Source organism: Schistocerca gregaria, chromosome 4, assembly GCF_023897955.1.
Source record: "Schistocerca gregaria isolate iqSchGreg1 chromosome 4, iqSchGreg1.2, whole genome shotgun sequence".
Classification (NCBI taxonomy): domain Eukaryota; kingdom Metazoa; phylum Arthropoda; class Insecta; order Orthoptera; family Acrididae; genus Schistocerca; species Schistocerca gregaria.
Window position 1 is genome coordinate 391,713,663 of NC_064923.1, and position 16,614 is coordinate 391,730,276.

General features: G+C 39.2%; 1 protein-coding gene across 1 annotated transcript; it reads left to right on the forward strand.

Annotated features, from left to right (window-relative positions):
• The first annotated feature begins 5,071 nt into the window (after positions 1-5,071).
• On the forward strand, positions 5,072-5,476 carry LOC126267738 (uncharacterized). The gene has a single exon (XM_049973041.1). It carries the CDS (start codon positions 5,072-5,074, stop codon positions 5,474-5,476), a length of 405 nt encoding a protein of 134 aa, XP_049828998.1.
• The last annotated feature ends 11,138 nt before the right edge of the window (positions 5,477-16,614 follow it).

The window sequence follows — 16,614 nt, forward strand, 5'->3', positions numbered from 1 at the left end:
TAGTGTTCAAGACGTAAAGAGAATGGTCCTTGAAAATTGCCAAATAACCATCAGAGAGGTTGCTGTTGATGTTAGCTTATCCTTTGGCTCATGTTCTGGGCAAAACGTGTAGCAGCAAGTTTGTTCTGAAATTGTTCAACCTTGACCAAAAACGACACCACGTAGACATTGCTCAGGTATTGCTGAATGAAGTTGACAACAACAAAGAGAACTGCTAAAGAAGGCTATACAGGTATGATATCGAAACCAAGTCACTGTCGTCCAAATGGAAACTGCCTGAAGAGCCAAAACTGATAAAAAGTTGATGAGTTCGATCACATGTGAATGTTCTCACTGTTTTCTTTGATAATGGTGTAGTGCATCATGAATTCGTGCCTTATGGTAGTATGGTCAGTAAGGAATACTACCTGGAAGTTAAGCGCCGTTTGCATGAAGCAATCCAAAACAAATGACCAGTATTGTGGCAGAACCAGTTATGAAAATTGCATCATTATAATGATCCTACTAGTACATTATTTTTTGTCTTGGCTACCGTATTCACTGGACACAGCCTCCTATGACTTTTTTCTGTTCCCAAGGCTGAAGAGAACCATGAAAGGATGTCATTTTGCCTTCACTGATGAGACAAAAACAGAATTGCTGAAGAAGCTGAACACCATAACAAAAAGTGAGTTTCACATGTGCTTCCAAGATTGGAAAAAGCACTGGCACAAGTGTATTATATCTAGGGTTGACTGCTTTGAGGGGGACAAAGTTGATGTTGAAGAATAAATACAGATTCTCCCAGAAAAAATTTCCTCTTACTTCTTGATCATGTGGACCATATGCAAACCTATTCACAGGCAGTCTATAAGAATCCTACCTAACAACACAGGAATCCAAACTTCTCACCTGGTCCGGTTTCCTTGATGACATCTTCATGATTCGGATCACGGGTGATTGGCACACTATATATATTCCTCCAGAGCCTCATTACCTTCTAACCCATTCTCTTCACCTGGTCCCCCTTGGCCCAACAAGCCGCATTCTTTAATGTCAACTTCACCCTTCCCCCTTATGGATGAAGTTATCAGTAGCTCTGTGCGCATCAAACCTACCAACCACCAACAGTATCTCTCCATTTCTGCGGGTGCCACCCATTCATTCCGTACAGCCTAGCCACTTGTGTTCGCCACATCTCCAGCAACAAGTACTCTATCACCAAATATGCCGAGAGTCTTGCTGAGGCCTTCACAAACTGAACTTGGTCTCCCCAACTTGTCCCAAAACAGATCTGCATTTTGTCTCCCTCGTCACTTGCTATATCTCAAATACCCACAGACCAAACACAATGGAGTGTCCTCCTCGTGATTCGGTACCATTCAGGACTGGAGCATCAGAATCATGTTCTTTGGCAGGGTTTTAAGTACCTCTCGTTGTGCCTGAAATGAGAAATATTCTCCCACTAATGTCCCTGTCCCTTCCACAGTGGTATTCTGCCACTCACCCAAACTATACGATATCCTTCTCTCCTACTCCCAACCACGTGCCCCCAGGGCTCATATCCCTGTAATAGACCTAGATGCATGACTTGCCTCACACATCCTACTATGATCACCTACTTCAGTCCTGTCACAGATACCTCAAACCCAATCACAGGTAACGTCATCTGTAAAGGTACATTGTGGTCCACCCACTTAGCTGCAAACAATGTGCAGCATTCTGCAGGGGAATGACCACTAATAATACATGGAGATGAAAAAAGTCATGGAATATCAATATGCACATATAGAGATGGTTGTACTATTGCGTAAACCAGGTACAAAAGGGCAGTGTGTGGGAGAAACTGTTATTTGTACTCAGGTAATTCATATAAAAAAGTGTCAGGCCACAAGATGGACAGTAACAGTCTTTGAACACAGAACATTGTCAAGAGTGTTCTGAGAACTTTCAGCCATTACCTCTCATTGTGGACAACACAGTGGCTACCGGCCTTTTCTTAATCATGAAGAGCAGCAGGATTTGCACAGAGTTGTCAATGCTAACAGACAAGCAACACTGCATGAAATAATCATAGAAATCAATGTTGGATGTAGATCAGATGTATCCCTTTGGTCAGTACATCAAAATTTAGTGTTAATGGGTTACTGTGGGAGATGCCTAAAAAGCAAGTGCCCTCTCCAGCAGCAAGACATTGCCTGCAGCCCTTCTCCTGGATCCTAAATGGCTGGAACACCATAGCCAGGTCAGATAAGACCCAATTTCATATGGTAAGGGCTTATGATGGTAGGCACTGAGTGTGGTGCAAAGTCCACAAACCCACGGGTCCAAGTTGTCAATGTGCAAGCTGGTGATGGTTTCATAATGGTGTGGGCCATGTTTAAAAGGTACGGACTGGGTCTTCTGCTCCAGCTAAACCGATCAATGACTGGAAATGGTTGAGTACTTAGAGAGCATTTTCAATCATTTGTGGACTTCATGTTCCCAAACAACAATGGAATTTTTATGGATGACAATGTGCCATGTCACTGGGCCACAGTTATTGTTTGCAAATTGGTTTGAAGAACATTCTGGATAATTTGAGTGAATGATTTCACCACACAGATTGCCTGATATGAATTCCATCGAACATTTATGGGACATAAACAAGAGGTCAGTTTGTGCACATAATCCTGCACTGGCAACACTTATGCGATTATGGATGGTTATAGATGCAGCATGGGTCAATATTTCCGCAGGGGACTTCCAATGATATGTTGAGTCCATGTCACGTCAAGTCGCTCCACTATGCCAGGCAATAAGAGGTCCGACACAATATTGGGAAGTATCCCATGAGTTTCATCACCTCAGAGTATATCTGTCTACATGAATGGCCACTGCCATACTGATGCCAGCCAGTTACCCAGCATGTCACCCACCATGGTGTGCTTGACTTCAGTGGTTGCTTCAAAGCCTGTGGCAATGGCTATTGTTTTCACCTGCAACTATTAGCGCCTCACAGTTGAAATCTGGTAACAGTGCTACGAACTGTCAGGGGATCTATTTTTGCCATTTCAGTGCAGTAATGTGTTCATTGTAAATAAGTGTGTGTGTAAGTACAATCTAACTTCTGCACCAGTTCAGTGCAGTAATTTGTTCACTGTAAATGAGTATTTAGTAATTGTATTGCACATTATTACCTTATAAATAAATAAATAAACTTTCTTATTTTAAATTCAGTGCATTAGTATTTGTAAAATGATTCTTTCATATAGCGCTCATTAAAAAATGACGACCATGCCAATTGGGACCTGTGGAATGGTACATTAGCTTATTTGTTTGAGTTGTAAATATTTGTCATGTATTGTTGTTTTCCTGGCGTATTCTACACCCTGGAGGGCCTCCTCACTACGGATCAATTGGAATGAAAGTAAATCTAATCTAATCTAATCATCTCGACTATAGCCCCTGTTCCCATCTACCTCAGTCCCCTTCCTTGCTGCCACTCCAGCCACACCCACACCTGCTACATCCCAAGATACATGTGTAGTCGTTTCACATTCTATGTTTCCACTCCTCTTTTTCATTCCCTGCTCTCCCAGAACACCCTCCTAATAGGACATGTAGCAGCCAATTATCCTGCTCCACAGGTAGCACTATAGTGTTTCTCCCCACCTTCCCCGACTCAAATTTCTTATCCCTTTTATGCACCGCAGCTGAAATCAATGCATATTGCATTCGGGCCTTAGAACCAAAGCATGTGGAGACAACAGCAGGTGTGTGTGTGTGTGTGTGTGTGTGTGTGTGTGTGAGAGAGAGAGAGAGAGAGAGAGAGAGAGAGAGAGAGAGAGAGTCTGTCTGAAGGAGGACCTTATATGATAGTTTGGACTATAACACATTGACTGCCATGATATAGTTGGGTTACCGACCCATTGGGGTCATTTACTTTTTTTCAATATCCTGCAGTAGTTTGCTCCAAATAAACTTGTTAAGTGCAAATAAAGTGAAAATATGGCATTTTAGTAACTTTTTAAAATTTTTTTTGTTTGAGTTACATATGATTCACATGGTCCCAGAGTAAAGGTACCAGGTGTGTCATTTTCTATGTAGCTAATAATTTTAGGTTTGTACTCTGTCAGTTTTTCATTCCACAGCATTATTTGTGTAAAGTTCCATTATTGCTTTCCTGCATTGTTGCTACAATCTTTATTCAGTGTTGTTTGGTACGGAACAAAGTGATATTGTGGTAGAAGAAAATTTCTCGTAGAAGTTATGATGATGAACAAAGGCATGTACAGCAGCTTTTAGATGAAGTTATGGACATAATTGATGAAGATTCTGTGTCTTTATTTAGTGACATCTCAGACGAATTTTTAGCAGAGGAGACTGGAAGCGAAACCGCATGTTCTGATGATGGAATCACATCAGTGAAGGTAGGAAGAAGAGTTTTATGTCCATATTCAATCAAAGAGCCAGACTTCACAGCTGTAAAAACTAGGCAACAAAGTGCCTCTAGCCGTGTTAGTGCCATAAATACTGCAGTTGAATCAGGTTCAATTGAAGTAAGTGTAATAGGAGAAAGTTCTGTAGACGAAGATGACACACCTAGAACAGTTACAGGTAAAAAATATGAAAAACTTTACATTTATTCATTCCAGTTCTGGTGTAAATGTTTTTGTTGCACTAACTCTCAAAGGCAGGACACCATACAATTTCTTCAAATATTTTGTAGCTGATGAAATTTTAGAATATGTGACCCAACAAACTAATTAGTAAGAAAACAAGTCTTAGAAAGTCATTCAGTAGCTGTTAATTCATGACTGAAAATCCTAGTGTTCCTCTTGCCACTTCTGTTGTTATGAGCCTTATGAGCGGATTACTAAATGGGGGCAGAATCTTATATACAGAAAATTGTTACACAAGTGTTCATCTAGTACACCAGCTTCTTGAACAATCAACACATTTAGTTGGATTAAGATCAAACAGAAAACTGAATCCTCAAGATGTTGTACAGGCAAAACTGAAGAAGGGGGAATACAAAGCAAAGGAAAGTACCACTGGTGTAGTAGGACTGAAATAGATAAGAGGGATGTTCTGATGATGAGTACTGTTCATGGAGAAGAAGAAGCAGAAGGGCACAAAGAAAAAACCAGCAATGATAATTGACTATAATCAGTCAAAGTCTTTTATAGATATTTCTGGCCAAATGAAATTGTACTCGCATTGTCTAAGGCGGGGTGTGAAATGGTACAGGAAGCTTGCAGTTGAATTGTTGAAAGGTTCAGCACTGGTAAATGCTCATGTGATTTACCGATACATGAATAACAAGAAGATCTCAATAACAAAATTCAAAGAGGAAGTGAGTTTGAGACTACTCCATACAGAAGATGTTGATGAGCCTGACACATCTCTTGCCAAAGCCACCATGTTACCTGCAGATTGTGCACTTGTGAACATGGGAGCAGCCAGACATAGGTGTACAGTGTGCTACGAAAAAATGAAGAATGAATTTGGATGAGAGCAGGCTGTCAAGAAATGCAAACAAACCGCATTGAAATGTAAGAACTGTGACTCATACTTTTGCTTATAGTGTTTTTTCATAAAGCGCAGTGCATACAGGTGTTGTGAAATGACCCAAATTTTTCAGTTTCATTGTTGTTGCAATTAGAGTTGAAGAATGTAAATAAAACTGTATGTGATTTGTAATCTACTGTGTAAGTAATATGTCAAACTAAGTAATAAATAAATAATAAAAAGAAGAAAAGTCCAATATGACTGAGCCATGTGAGTTATATATAACTCATGAATTCAAATGTCAATAACTACTCTTGAGCTCTTGAAAACTGTAGGCCATGAACATGATTTGTTACTAGGGCCATAACCTACTATAACACAAAGTCACAGCACGCTCCTGGGAGTTACAATTGTACCACGTAGCTTTAAATGGAAAAATGTCCGTGAGTTGTATTTTCTTCACGTGGCCCAAAGACAAAACTTCCTGCGAGCTATATTTAACTCACGTGGTAGCCAAATGTGTTGAAATGTACTGCAAATGTTCCTGTCTGCCACTCAGTGCCTCTTGTATGCGATGAGTAGCAGTCTATCAAAGGGAAGGCAGCCACTCAGCTATAACTGACTGACATGTGGCACATGGAAACAGTCTCTACAGTATACAATATTTGCACTAGCTTTTGAGCCCTTGGTCTTTCTCTAGCCAAAATACACCCATTCAACACAGATAATCACACAGACATCTGACACTCAAACCTGCAACCCTGGCAAGACTTAACTGTTGATTATATTTTATTGAGGACAATTGCCTAGGCAGATGGAGGTGGAGTTGGGGAGTGGGTAAGGGTGGATGCACAACGGGAGGAGAAGGTGGTGGGATAGTATGAGGCAAGTCTTTCGACAGATGAATTAGTGGCTGCACAGCAAGACAAAAGGAGGGTAGAGGATGTAAGAGGTAGACAGAGAGAGAGAGAGAGAGAGAGAGAGAGAGAGAGGGGGGGGGAGAAGGAAGGAAGGAAGGGGGGGAGAGGATATGCCCTCATGGGTGGGTGGGGGAAGGGAGGGGGGGGGAGAGTGGTAGGAGAAGGCAGGAAGGCAGTACATGATCTCGACAGGGAAGGAGTGACTGGAATAGGTTAGTGGAGGTTTAGGCCAGATTAGTGCTGGAAAGGAGTATCCAAATGGTTTGCTTAGGGAAGCAACTGTTGTCGATTGTTGTGTGGTGTGCAGTGGAACTGGTTAATGTTTTTAAAAATATCAGGAATCTTATATGTCAGTGTTTAAAAAAAAATTCATTATCAGCTCTTGATGTATAAAAAAAAAATTGCTGCACATTGTAAATATACTGCCATTTTTAGAGATGTATATTGAAGTATTGATTTATTATTAAATAGTCTGTACATAAACAAGCTAGCACCCTGCGTATCCTCCTCGAGCAAGAACTGAGAGGAAACTGATGCCTGTTCTCGGTTGTCGATAACAACTTTGCTAACAATGGAAACTGCATGTAAGTAGCACAATAAAAGGTGTCCGATGGGTCTGTCATTCTGTTTCGTCACATAACGGATTTGTCTCGAACACTTCATGTCGAGTTTTCACTTTTTTTCATTTTTGCAGATGCAAGCAGCCTAGCAGTTGTAGTGTCAAAATTGCAAGGTGAAGTTAAATGTTGTAGCTCCTGTTGGTAGTGCCAAATGCTGATTATGTCAGCATTTCCCCCTTACATGTCTCCACCCATCGCAAAGACCAATCTTGCCACTTAGATTTTTGTATATCAGTTTCAGCAACTGTTTTCAGAGATGTCCAATGTGAAGAAATAGCACAACTAGTATGCTATTTCTTCACATCGGACATCTTGTTATTCCATTCACTCTGCCACCCACCAGAGCAAATGGACTACTTCTTTGTGCTATCTATATTTGTTTCACATAGTCGAAGAGGAAGACTGGACATGGTGAAAGCTCAAAAAGTAGTAAGGCTCCACACAGTGAAAGTAAAATTATGTTCAACGACAATTTCAAAAGAAAAAACTTCAAATATTTATCGAAAATTGCGAAAAAAATATAATATAAAATAAAAACATTGTCATTCAATACTGCTATTTCGGTATCAGTATAATGATGAAAAATATTGCCAGTATATATGAATATTTTCTGGAAAAAATATCGATAAATTGATATTTTATCAACAGCCTTGGTGTGCAGCATGTTTGGCACCTGGATGGTCAAGTTTGCAATTTGACACTGCTCATTCATGAGGGTACATAGCTGATTGCTTGTCATACCCATGTAGAATGCTACAAAGTAACTGCAGCAAGCTGATATAAGTGTGGCTGCTTTCACACATGGCCCTGCCTTTTATAGGGTAGTGAATGCCTGTAACTTGACTGTGGTAGGAGATGGTGGGTGGATGTATGGGACAAGTCTTGCCCCTGGGTCGAAAACAAGGAAATGGCACATGTGTCGCGGGATTGGAGTAGGGATGAACAAGGATATTCTGTAAGTTGGATGTGCAGCAGATCACTATTTTGGATGATGTGGGTAGGATTTTGTACAGGATACAATTTGGGTAGGATATTCCCCATGTCAGGGCATGAAGAAAGAGAGTAGAAGCCCTGGGGAAGCAAATGTTTAGCTTTTCAAGACTAGGGTGATACTGAATGATCAAAGGAGTGCTGGTAACGATTACTGATGTCCGAGGAGTAGGTGGCATTGGGAGATCTGGGGATGAACTGTATAGGATACTATCAGTCAATAAAGGCTCTGGTAAGGTTACTGGTGTGTTTTGACAGCTCCTGATTTCCACTGCAGATGTAGCATTGATGGGTGGTGAGGCTATAAGCAAGAGACTTGTTGACACAGAATGGATAACAACTGTCAAATTGGAGGTAAAGTTGGTGGTTGGTGCATTTAATATGAACAGACATATTTTTGGAACCATTTGAGAGTTGGGGGTTCACATCTAGGAGGGTGGATCATTGAGTTGAGAAGGACGTGGTCAAGTGGATTTGGGAGTAGGTGTTGAGGTCATTGAAGAAAGAACAAAGATTGTTCCTATCATGAGTTCAGATCATGAAAATGTCATCAATGATTGTGAAGCAGACAAGGTGTTTTATGTGTTGTCTGTATAGGAAGGGTTCCTCCAGATGGCACACAAATAAGTTAGGATTGGATGTTGCCCCCCAAGGCAGTACCATGGATTTGTTTATAGATTTGGCCTTCGGAAGTTAAATAAATGTGTGTCAGGTTGTGTTTGGTTTGGAATTTTAGGAAGGAGTTTGTGGGTTTGGTTTCAGAAGGACATGGGGAAAAGGTAGTTTTCCATGGTCGCATGGCTGGATAAGATTATTGCTGTATAAGGATGTCTTACCCACAGTGACCAACAAGGTGTCTGGAGGTAACAAGGCCTGGAACTGTGGAAAGAGAATGAATGATGGGAAATTACAATAGTTTGCAGGTGTTGGCCAACAAGGACAGAGATTCACTCTGTGAGAGTGTTGTACCCAGCCACAATGGAATGACTGGTAGGAAGACCTGTGGGATTGGGTATGTAGAGTTCGGAGAGCAGGTAAAAGGTAGGAGTGTGTGGGGTTACTGGTGTGAGATGGGAGATGGAATCAGTTTCTGAGATTGACCTAAGGCCATTACTAGTTTCTGGAGGTCCTGCTGGACTTCTGGGATGGGATTGTGGCTGCATACAGAGGTGTCAAAGTTGACAGCGACTCTCAACCAAGTAATTACTATGATTCATGACCATTGTGGTGACACCTCCATTTGTGTGTGGGAGGGGGGCGATAAGGTCTGGATTGGTTTTCAAGTTATGGTTAGTTGTGTGTTCTGTAGAAATGATGCTGGAGTCAAGAGGAAGAGATTTAGGAATGGAAGAAGAAGCCAAGTTACTTGTGAGTAATTCCTGAAAGGTTACCAGGAGATGACTGGATGGAAAGGAAGGAGGATCATGGTTAGAGGAAGGCTGGAACTGTTTTAAAGGGTGTTGTATATGTGGCTTCCATTCGCTGTTGCAATGTGGTGTGTGCAAAGAAATTTTTCCACTAGAAAGAATGAGTAGGAAAAGGACGCCCTTTACAAGTCCAGCATGGTTGAACCAAATTTTTGGGCTAAAGGTGAGGCGTTTAGAAACACGGAGACTTCTGGAGGGGTCAGAGTATTGGCAGAAATGTTGACAATAGTGTCCTGAGATGGTTGTTCAGGAGCAGCGTGTTTCATGGAGGATGTGGAAGGTGAAAGATGTCAGCAATGTGTGGTTACAGAGTTATGAGGAGTTGACAGTGAGGTTGGACCAGAGTTGGATGTAGGTAATTTCATGCCACTATAGGACAGGAGTAGCTGGGAGAGCTTCCTCAGATGGTGCTGGGAATGCCATCCTGACTGTTAAAGGGCAACAGTTTCTATTGTAGTGACAGTACTCAGGAAGATGTGGTCACATAACAAAATAATTTTGCGAAATGAATAGAGTCTGTCAAGTATGGTTTGAGCTTAGAGTGTAGAATTATGAAGGATTGGTGAGGGTGAGGGATTGACAAAATTGGAAAATGTGAAGCTTCTTGCAGTAGGATGGGTGGCAGACCAAAATGTCAATTTTAATGGTAAGCTCATTAGGTTCAGTACCACATGCAAGCCATGCCTATTTTGTATTTTTGTCATTCCATCTCACTTTTCATTGTCTGACAGTAGGCCGACTGTAGTTTTCATACGTATTAGATTGGTTCTAAAGGTTTTGCATTTTCTCAATGGAGTTAGTAGTGTCTTCATAGACATTTGGTGATTGATTTACAGTCAGTCAAGTGCAAAAAATTGTGATTAGAAGCGAAGATGGTATATATGACTGTATTTTTACTTACACTGAACTTAAAAATATGATCTTACCACCATCTCAGAAAGGGAAATTTGCTTTTTTTCCTTTTTTTGTGCTTATAGATGTGCATGTTATCTAATATGAAAAATATACTGGTGGAAGTACCAGTGACACTAACTCCACTCACTCACATCTGGTTTGATTATTTTGTTGTCTGTAGTACTTCACTTGTTGACTTCTGGCCAGGCCACTTTTGTTCTTGACTGAATCCCATTGGAGCAGTTACATAATGTGTTCACTGAAAGAACCAATGACTGAGGCAGTCTGGCACTGAAGCTGTAGTCTATGGCTACAATTGAATTGGCAGGTGTAAACTGAGGTACCTTAGATGTTCTGTTTCACCATATCTTGTCGAAAAATGAACCATGGTCCTTCCACCATGTGTTGTGGCATTAACCAATGTACCAGCATCTGAGAAATAACAAGAAACACCTTCCCCAATTTTCATACCTTTGTGATGAAATCATTTGTAATGCCATGGATTGAGATCCCAGGAGGAGAACAGCATCCAAGTTTCTATTTAAATTCCTCCTGAATTGCAGCAACTGTGGATCCTTTCAAGCACACTCTAGTTAAGCTTGGTTAGTAACTGTGCCATGTTCTTCAACAATAATGTGTGTAATAAAAGGCCAAAAATTTTTAATCACCTTGTACGTTTCTGTGATGTACAGAATCAAATATCATGGGGAGATAACAGAATTTTCCTTTTAAGTTCAATTAAACTTCATCAGTTAGGTAGACGTGACTTCCTCTATTGAATAACATTTATGGAAACAAGTGAAGTGAGGTAGTGAGAAGCCTTGGCTTTACAGAACTGCATAGCTAGCTAAGTGAGGAGCTATTAGTATTATGAAAATGATCATTGCTACTCACAGTATACCGGAGATGCTGAGTCGTAGATAGGCACAACAAAAATATTTTGGTCAACGAGGCCTTCATCAAAAATAGGCAACATACACATACTCACACAAAAATAACACTCCCCTCCCCACACACACACACAAGCACATGCCACACACACACACACACACACACACACACACACACACACACACACACACACACATGACCACAGTCTCTGGCTGCTGAAGCCAGACTGGCTTCGTAGGACCTGTGTTTGTGTGGGTGTGTGCATGTGTATCTTGTCTATTTTTGACAAAGGCCTTGTTGGCCCAAAGCTCATTTTTTTTTAAGTTTTTGTTGTGCCTATCTGTGACTCAGCCCACTTAAGATGAGTAGCAATGATCCTTTTCATAATATTGTCACATTCCATCCTGAATTTTCCATTGTTTGATTTTAATTGAGTAGGTATGCATGCTGGCTTTGGAAAGAGAGAGAGAGAGAGAGAGAGAGAGAGAGAGAGCTTGTAGGAATTGCACTAGTTGGTTGCCTATTGGAAGATGGGAATACTCAAAGCTTGGCCTACACCTTAACAGGAAGTGTAATGACAGATGAAAATGCATGGCTGAGAAAAATAAAGGAGGCACTATTACACACCAAATGTTCCTTTAGTGTCAACTTGTAATATGGAGTTATTTTTTGCTTAAATGAATTTTGAAGTGAATGACTGGCTGATTTACTGTGCTTGTCTGAGCACCATTGGATTACAGGAACAAAAATGTTAAATTTTCAGGATCATACTAAAAATTTGCTGCTCCTACTGCAGAAGCAATATGAAGAAGAGAGGAGTATTCATGTGAGTGAAAAGTAATCATAAACTGTTTAACTATAGACACAAGTAGTTTTTGCACAGAATAAAACAGGGTAGTATGTGAATGTTAAGTGATATTACCCAAGAGCATGCCTGGAGTTATTACACATTATAAATTCCCACTGGGGAAATATTACAAATTTTAGAAAAAATGTGAAACTCTGTTGTATCACCAATCAGACAAAAGGATGTCAATAATTATTTATGTGGTTCCAATGTTAAGTTTTTGTAAGAATATGGATAAAACCATGATACAGAAACACTATTTAAAACATATAGCATAGTTTCAGTTGTAAACTTTCCCACCAGAATTGTACTGGGCAGTATCATCTTAATAACGAATGTAGTCAACAAAGTTAATGTTTATCCAAATGGCTTCATTGACCTTATGCATCTACATTCACATCCATACTTTGCAAACCAATGTGAAGTGCATAGCAAATGGTAAATCCCACTGTACAACACATTACAGTTTCTTCCTATTCCATTCGCACATTGCACCTGGGCAGAATCTCTACTTGACAGAGGGTAAATCCCATTGTACCATTTATTACAGTTTCTTCCTAATCCATTTACATAGTGTGGCTGGGAAGAATGACTGCATGTTCTAATTTTTCTAATCTTGTCTTCATGGTCCCTATGGGAGTGATACATAGCAGCAATGAGACTATAATATATGCTTATATTTCAAACTGGTTCTAGAACTTTGTAACCAGTGTAGCTTGCATCTATATTCAAGCACCTATCTATTCATGTTTCTCAGCATTTCCATGATATGACTCAGGGGCCAAACAAACTTGTGATCACTTGTACTGCCCTGACTGTGCAGACATCCAATATCCCCTATGAGTTCGGTTTGATGTGGGTCCCACAGACTTGGGCAATATTTAGAAATTGCTCACATGAGTATTTTGCAAGAAATGTCCATTCAAGGCTTACTGCATTTTCCCAATATCCTATCACTGTACTGAAGTATACCACTGGTTTTACCTACATTTGAGCCTATGTGGTCAATCCATTTCATGTCCTCATACAGTGTTACACCCAACTATTTGTATGAATTGACTAATTACAATTGTGAATCACTGATATTTGCAATAATACGATACTACATTTTACCCTTGCTCTTTAAATACACTGCCAACATTCAAAGCACACATTACAACAGAAACTAACACGTATCAAGGGTCCATACAAGTTTTGTAAAATCACAGTCTTCTGTAGTAATGATAAATACCATTACTATTGATTTCTGAAATCTTGCTTTGACCTAAGAGTAATTACAATGTACCATGTTAAGTCAATCAAACCATAGAGTAACAACAAGGGCAAATACAAACATAACATGAAACTTAAGATTTATAGGTACCACCATCAACAACATATGTGGATCGGTTCTGTTAGGTTTTACACTTGAGTAGATTATGTAAAATTAAACAATGGAAAATCCAAGATGGAAAGTAAGAATATTATGAGAAGGAAAGCTGCTACTCACCATATAACGGAGATGCTGAGTCACAGATAGACACAACAAAAAGACACTAACAATTGTAGCTTTTGGCCATTAAGGCCTTTGTCATGTCTGTCTGTTGTTGACAAAGGCCTTAACAGCTGAGAGCTGTGATTGTGAAAGTGTTTTTGCTGTGCCTATCTGTGACTCAGCATCTCCACTATATGGTAAGTAGCAACTTTCCTTCTCATAATATTGCTGTGTTAAATTGAGTTTATTTTTCACATGAACTTCTTCCTTCATGCTTCTTGTTGCACTGCTCATATTTTTCTTTGCTTCAGTGAGTGCTAAGTGAACAGTCATGCTTTGTTTCAAGTTATGTTACAAATTCTAACTATAATTCAGATATAGCATACACTCATTTTGCTAAGTTGTACTGCCTTAATTCTACAGACAGATTAAGGATTTGTGTAGGACACTGTTTAAAATAATGGGGAAAATGTTTAATACGTATTCTTTTCTTCCTGTTAAATAATTCAGAATTGTTCTGTGTATGGCAGAAGTTCTGCACACATAAAATAGTGTGAGTACTTGACCTAACGGTAAGAAAAATGTACTGTAAACAGGGGTTACTTTGACCAAATTTTTGCCTTTTTTTTAAATTTATTTATTTGTGGTGAGAAAATAAAGGATAATTTCGAAGCATAAATTCCAAATACATTTTAGTGTTGTCCATGACTTTTACCATCAAGTAAGTTATTAAACAAAAGACATCACATCTATTGCTGTTGTTAAAAAAAAAAAGGTTGGCCGTTACGCACACTCTTTGCTACTTTGAGTAACCCAGTCATTTCTTCTTGAGAAAGTCTAAATACAATGTTGGGAAAAAGTAAACTCAACAGATGTCTATAGAGTAGACATTCAGGAGCATGAGAAACAAATAAAATATTATTTCGAAGTTCAGAACAAGGAATACTGAACTTTATTTAGAAAATGATATAGTAAATGTACAAGTGCACTATATTTCATCAGTTGACTAATTAATTTTCAAGTTACAAGTTACAACATGATAAGTATTTGCAAACAGAATGCATCATATGCTAATAATATTGTTCAGTATGCAGATGAGCCTTACTACACAAATTACGAAAGCCACATTTTGTTAGTCATGCAGGACTGATAAGTATTATCAGATCCTCCCAACATCTGCAATAAGACTTTGTCTTTCCCATACATTGCACTTTAGTGCCCTCATCACTCATCTCATTCCCATTCCAGAATATTCTTCTGTCTTGTATAAACTGTAGCATATTGCCCAACTGCTATTTTAACTTTCAACATTTTGTGTTGCTGGTCATTGTCTTGCACGTCAGAAAAACTTTCAGGGTCACCATCAGATTCTAGCACCACACCCCAGGCTAAAGTAACACCATATTATGCATAAATGTGCACCATTTTACAGTAGTTAAGTGTATTACCTAACCTGAACTTAACACAAATGAACCTCTATTACATTATTATTTGATAACAGAATGCAAAATTACACTCATCATATTGTTAATTTAATTGATGTGAACCCTCTAGGCAGAAGTTATTAGGGTGCAAAGCTGTTAAAATATTTACAATCAACACTGAGTCCAGCTCTGACAACACAATAGTAATTCATGGAACTCACAACCTTCTTGATCATTATTCACACACTATAAATGCATAATGCCTTTTTTACTCCATGCTATTGATGTAATTTGAGTGGGAAAAAATAATTTAAAACTTTTTTCAACCAATGGGCCAAAGTTACTTGCAAAGGGCCAAAGTGACACCAGCTTACAGTAAATTATTGGAGTTCTTCATGTTACCTTGTAGGTTGAGATGATGACACTTCTACAAGACTTTCAAGAGAATGCCACTGAAGACTTTGCATATATAGACTCACTCAACAGATTATACATTTAGAACAAATTGAGCATAATTTACCATTTATCCTAAACAGGACAGCTGAAAAGCATTGAAATTAGTTACAGGCAGTGTGATAGGGGATGTGAACATAGTTGTAGCCCTATAACACTAATTTATATCTCTGTGCGATCAGTTGCCGAAAAATAGAGTAATATAATTTCAAACAATGGAAAGTCCAGGATGGAATGTAACAATATTATGAAAAGGAAAGTTGCTACTCCCTGTAAAGCGGAGACGCTCAATCGTAGATTACCTGCTACTATATGGTGAGTAGCAGCTTCCCTTTTCATAATACTGAATAAAATAATTTTGTTTGCAAGACAGTCAGCATGCTTCCCTAAGTCAGTATGCCTAATTTGTTTGAATTTAATTACGTACTACAAAGATGAGTGTAGCTTACAACAGGATTTCCCAAACTGTGTTCCATGGAACACTGATACTGGAAAGTGCTTAAGAACCTCACAAGAAAACTATTAATAAAGTGGTACATTTTTTTAATGAGACTTATTATTTTTTATTTCATTACTTTTCTGTGTTATGATTTAAAATTGAAGTAATTATTGAATAAAACAAGTTTTTCTCATTTTTAAATATTTTAATAACTTTTAAAACAAACAAGGCATTCCATCAAAGTACCAGATGCTCAAAGTGTTCTGTTAGAAGAAAAGTTTAGGAACCCTTGATTTCGAAAAAGTTGACTACCTGGGATAAAGATAGCTCTCTGTCACACACACACACACACATACACACACAAACACACTGAAAATGCTGCAACTGACAGTCACCACTGATGTGCAGGGAACCTGTGCTCCAGATGTTTTGAAATTACATATTTAATTTTGTGCCTTTTGTCAGCTGAAGGTGAATCAGGATACAATCATGTGATGGGATTGGAAGGCTGGATATTAATGCTGATGATGTTAATTTGTTTCTGATTTATTAAATTAAGTCTTGGACAGAAATAACTGAAGCTCTGTAGGGTGACTGATCGATGAGTGCCCCCTGTTGCTCTGGATGTGGGAAGACACCATCACCAGACTGGTTGCAGCAGATTGGGCACAGCAGTATCTCCAACTTACTGTCCTGGAAGTCTGAAACTATCACCATAAATCACTACCAAAGTCTTGGAGATAGCTTAAAACAAGACCCTGAT

What these genes read in the sequence shown, in the direction of transcription:
- LOC126267738 (XM_049973041.1), top strand. Translation starts at nt 5,072, where the DNA reads ATGGAGAAGAAGAAGCAGAAGGGCACAAAGAAAAAACCAGCAATGATA.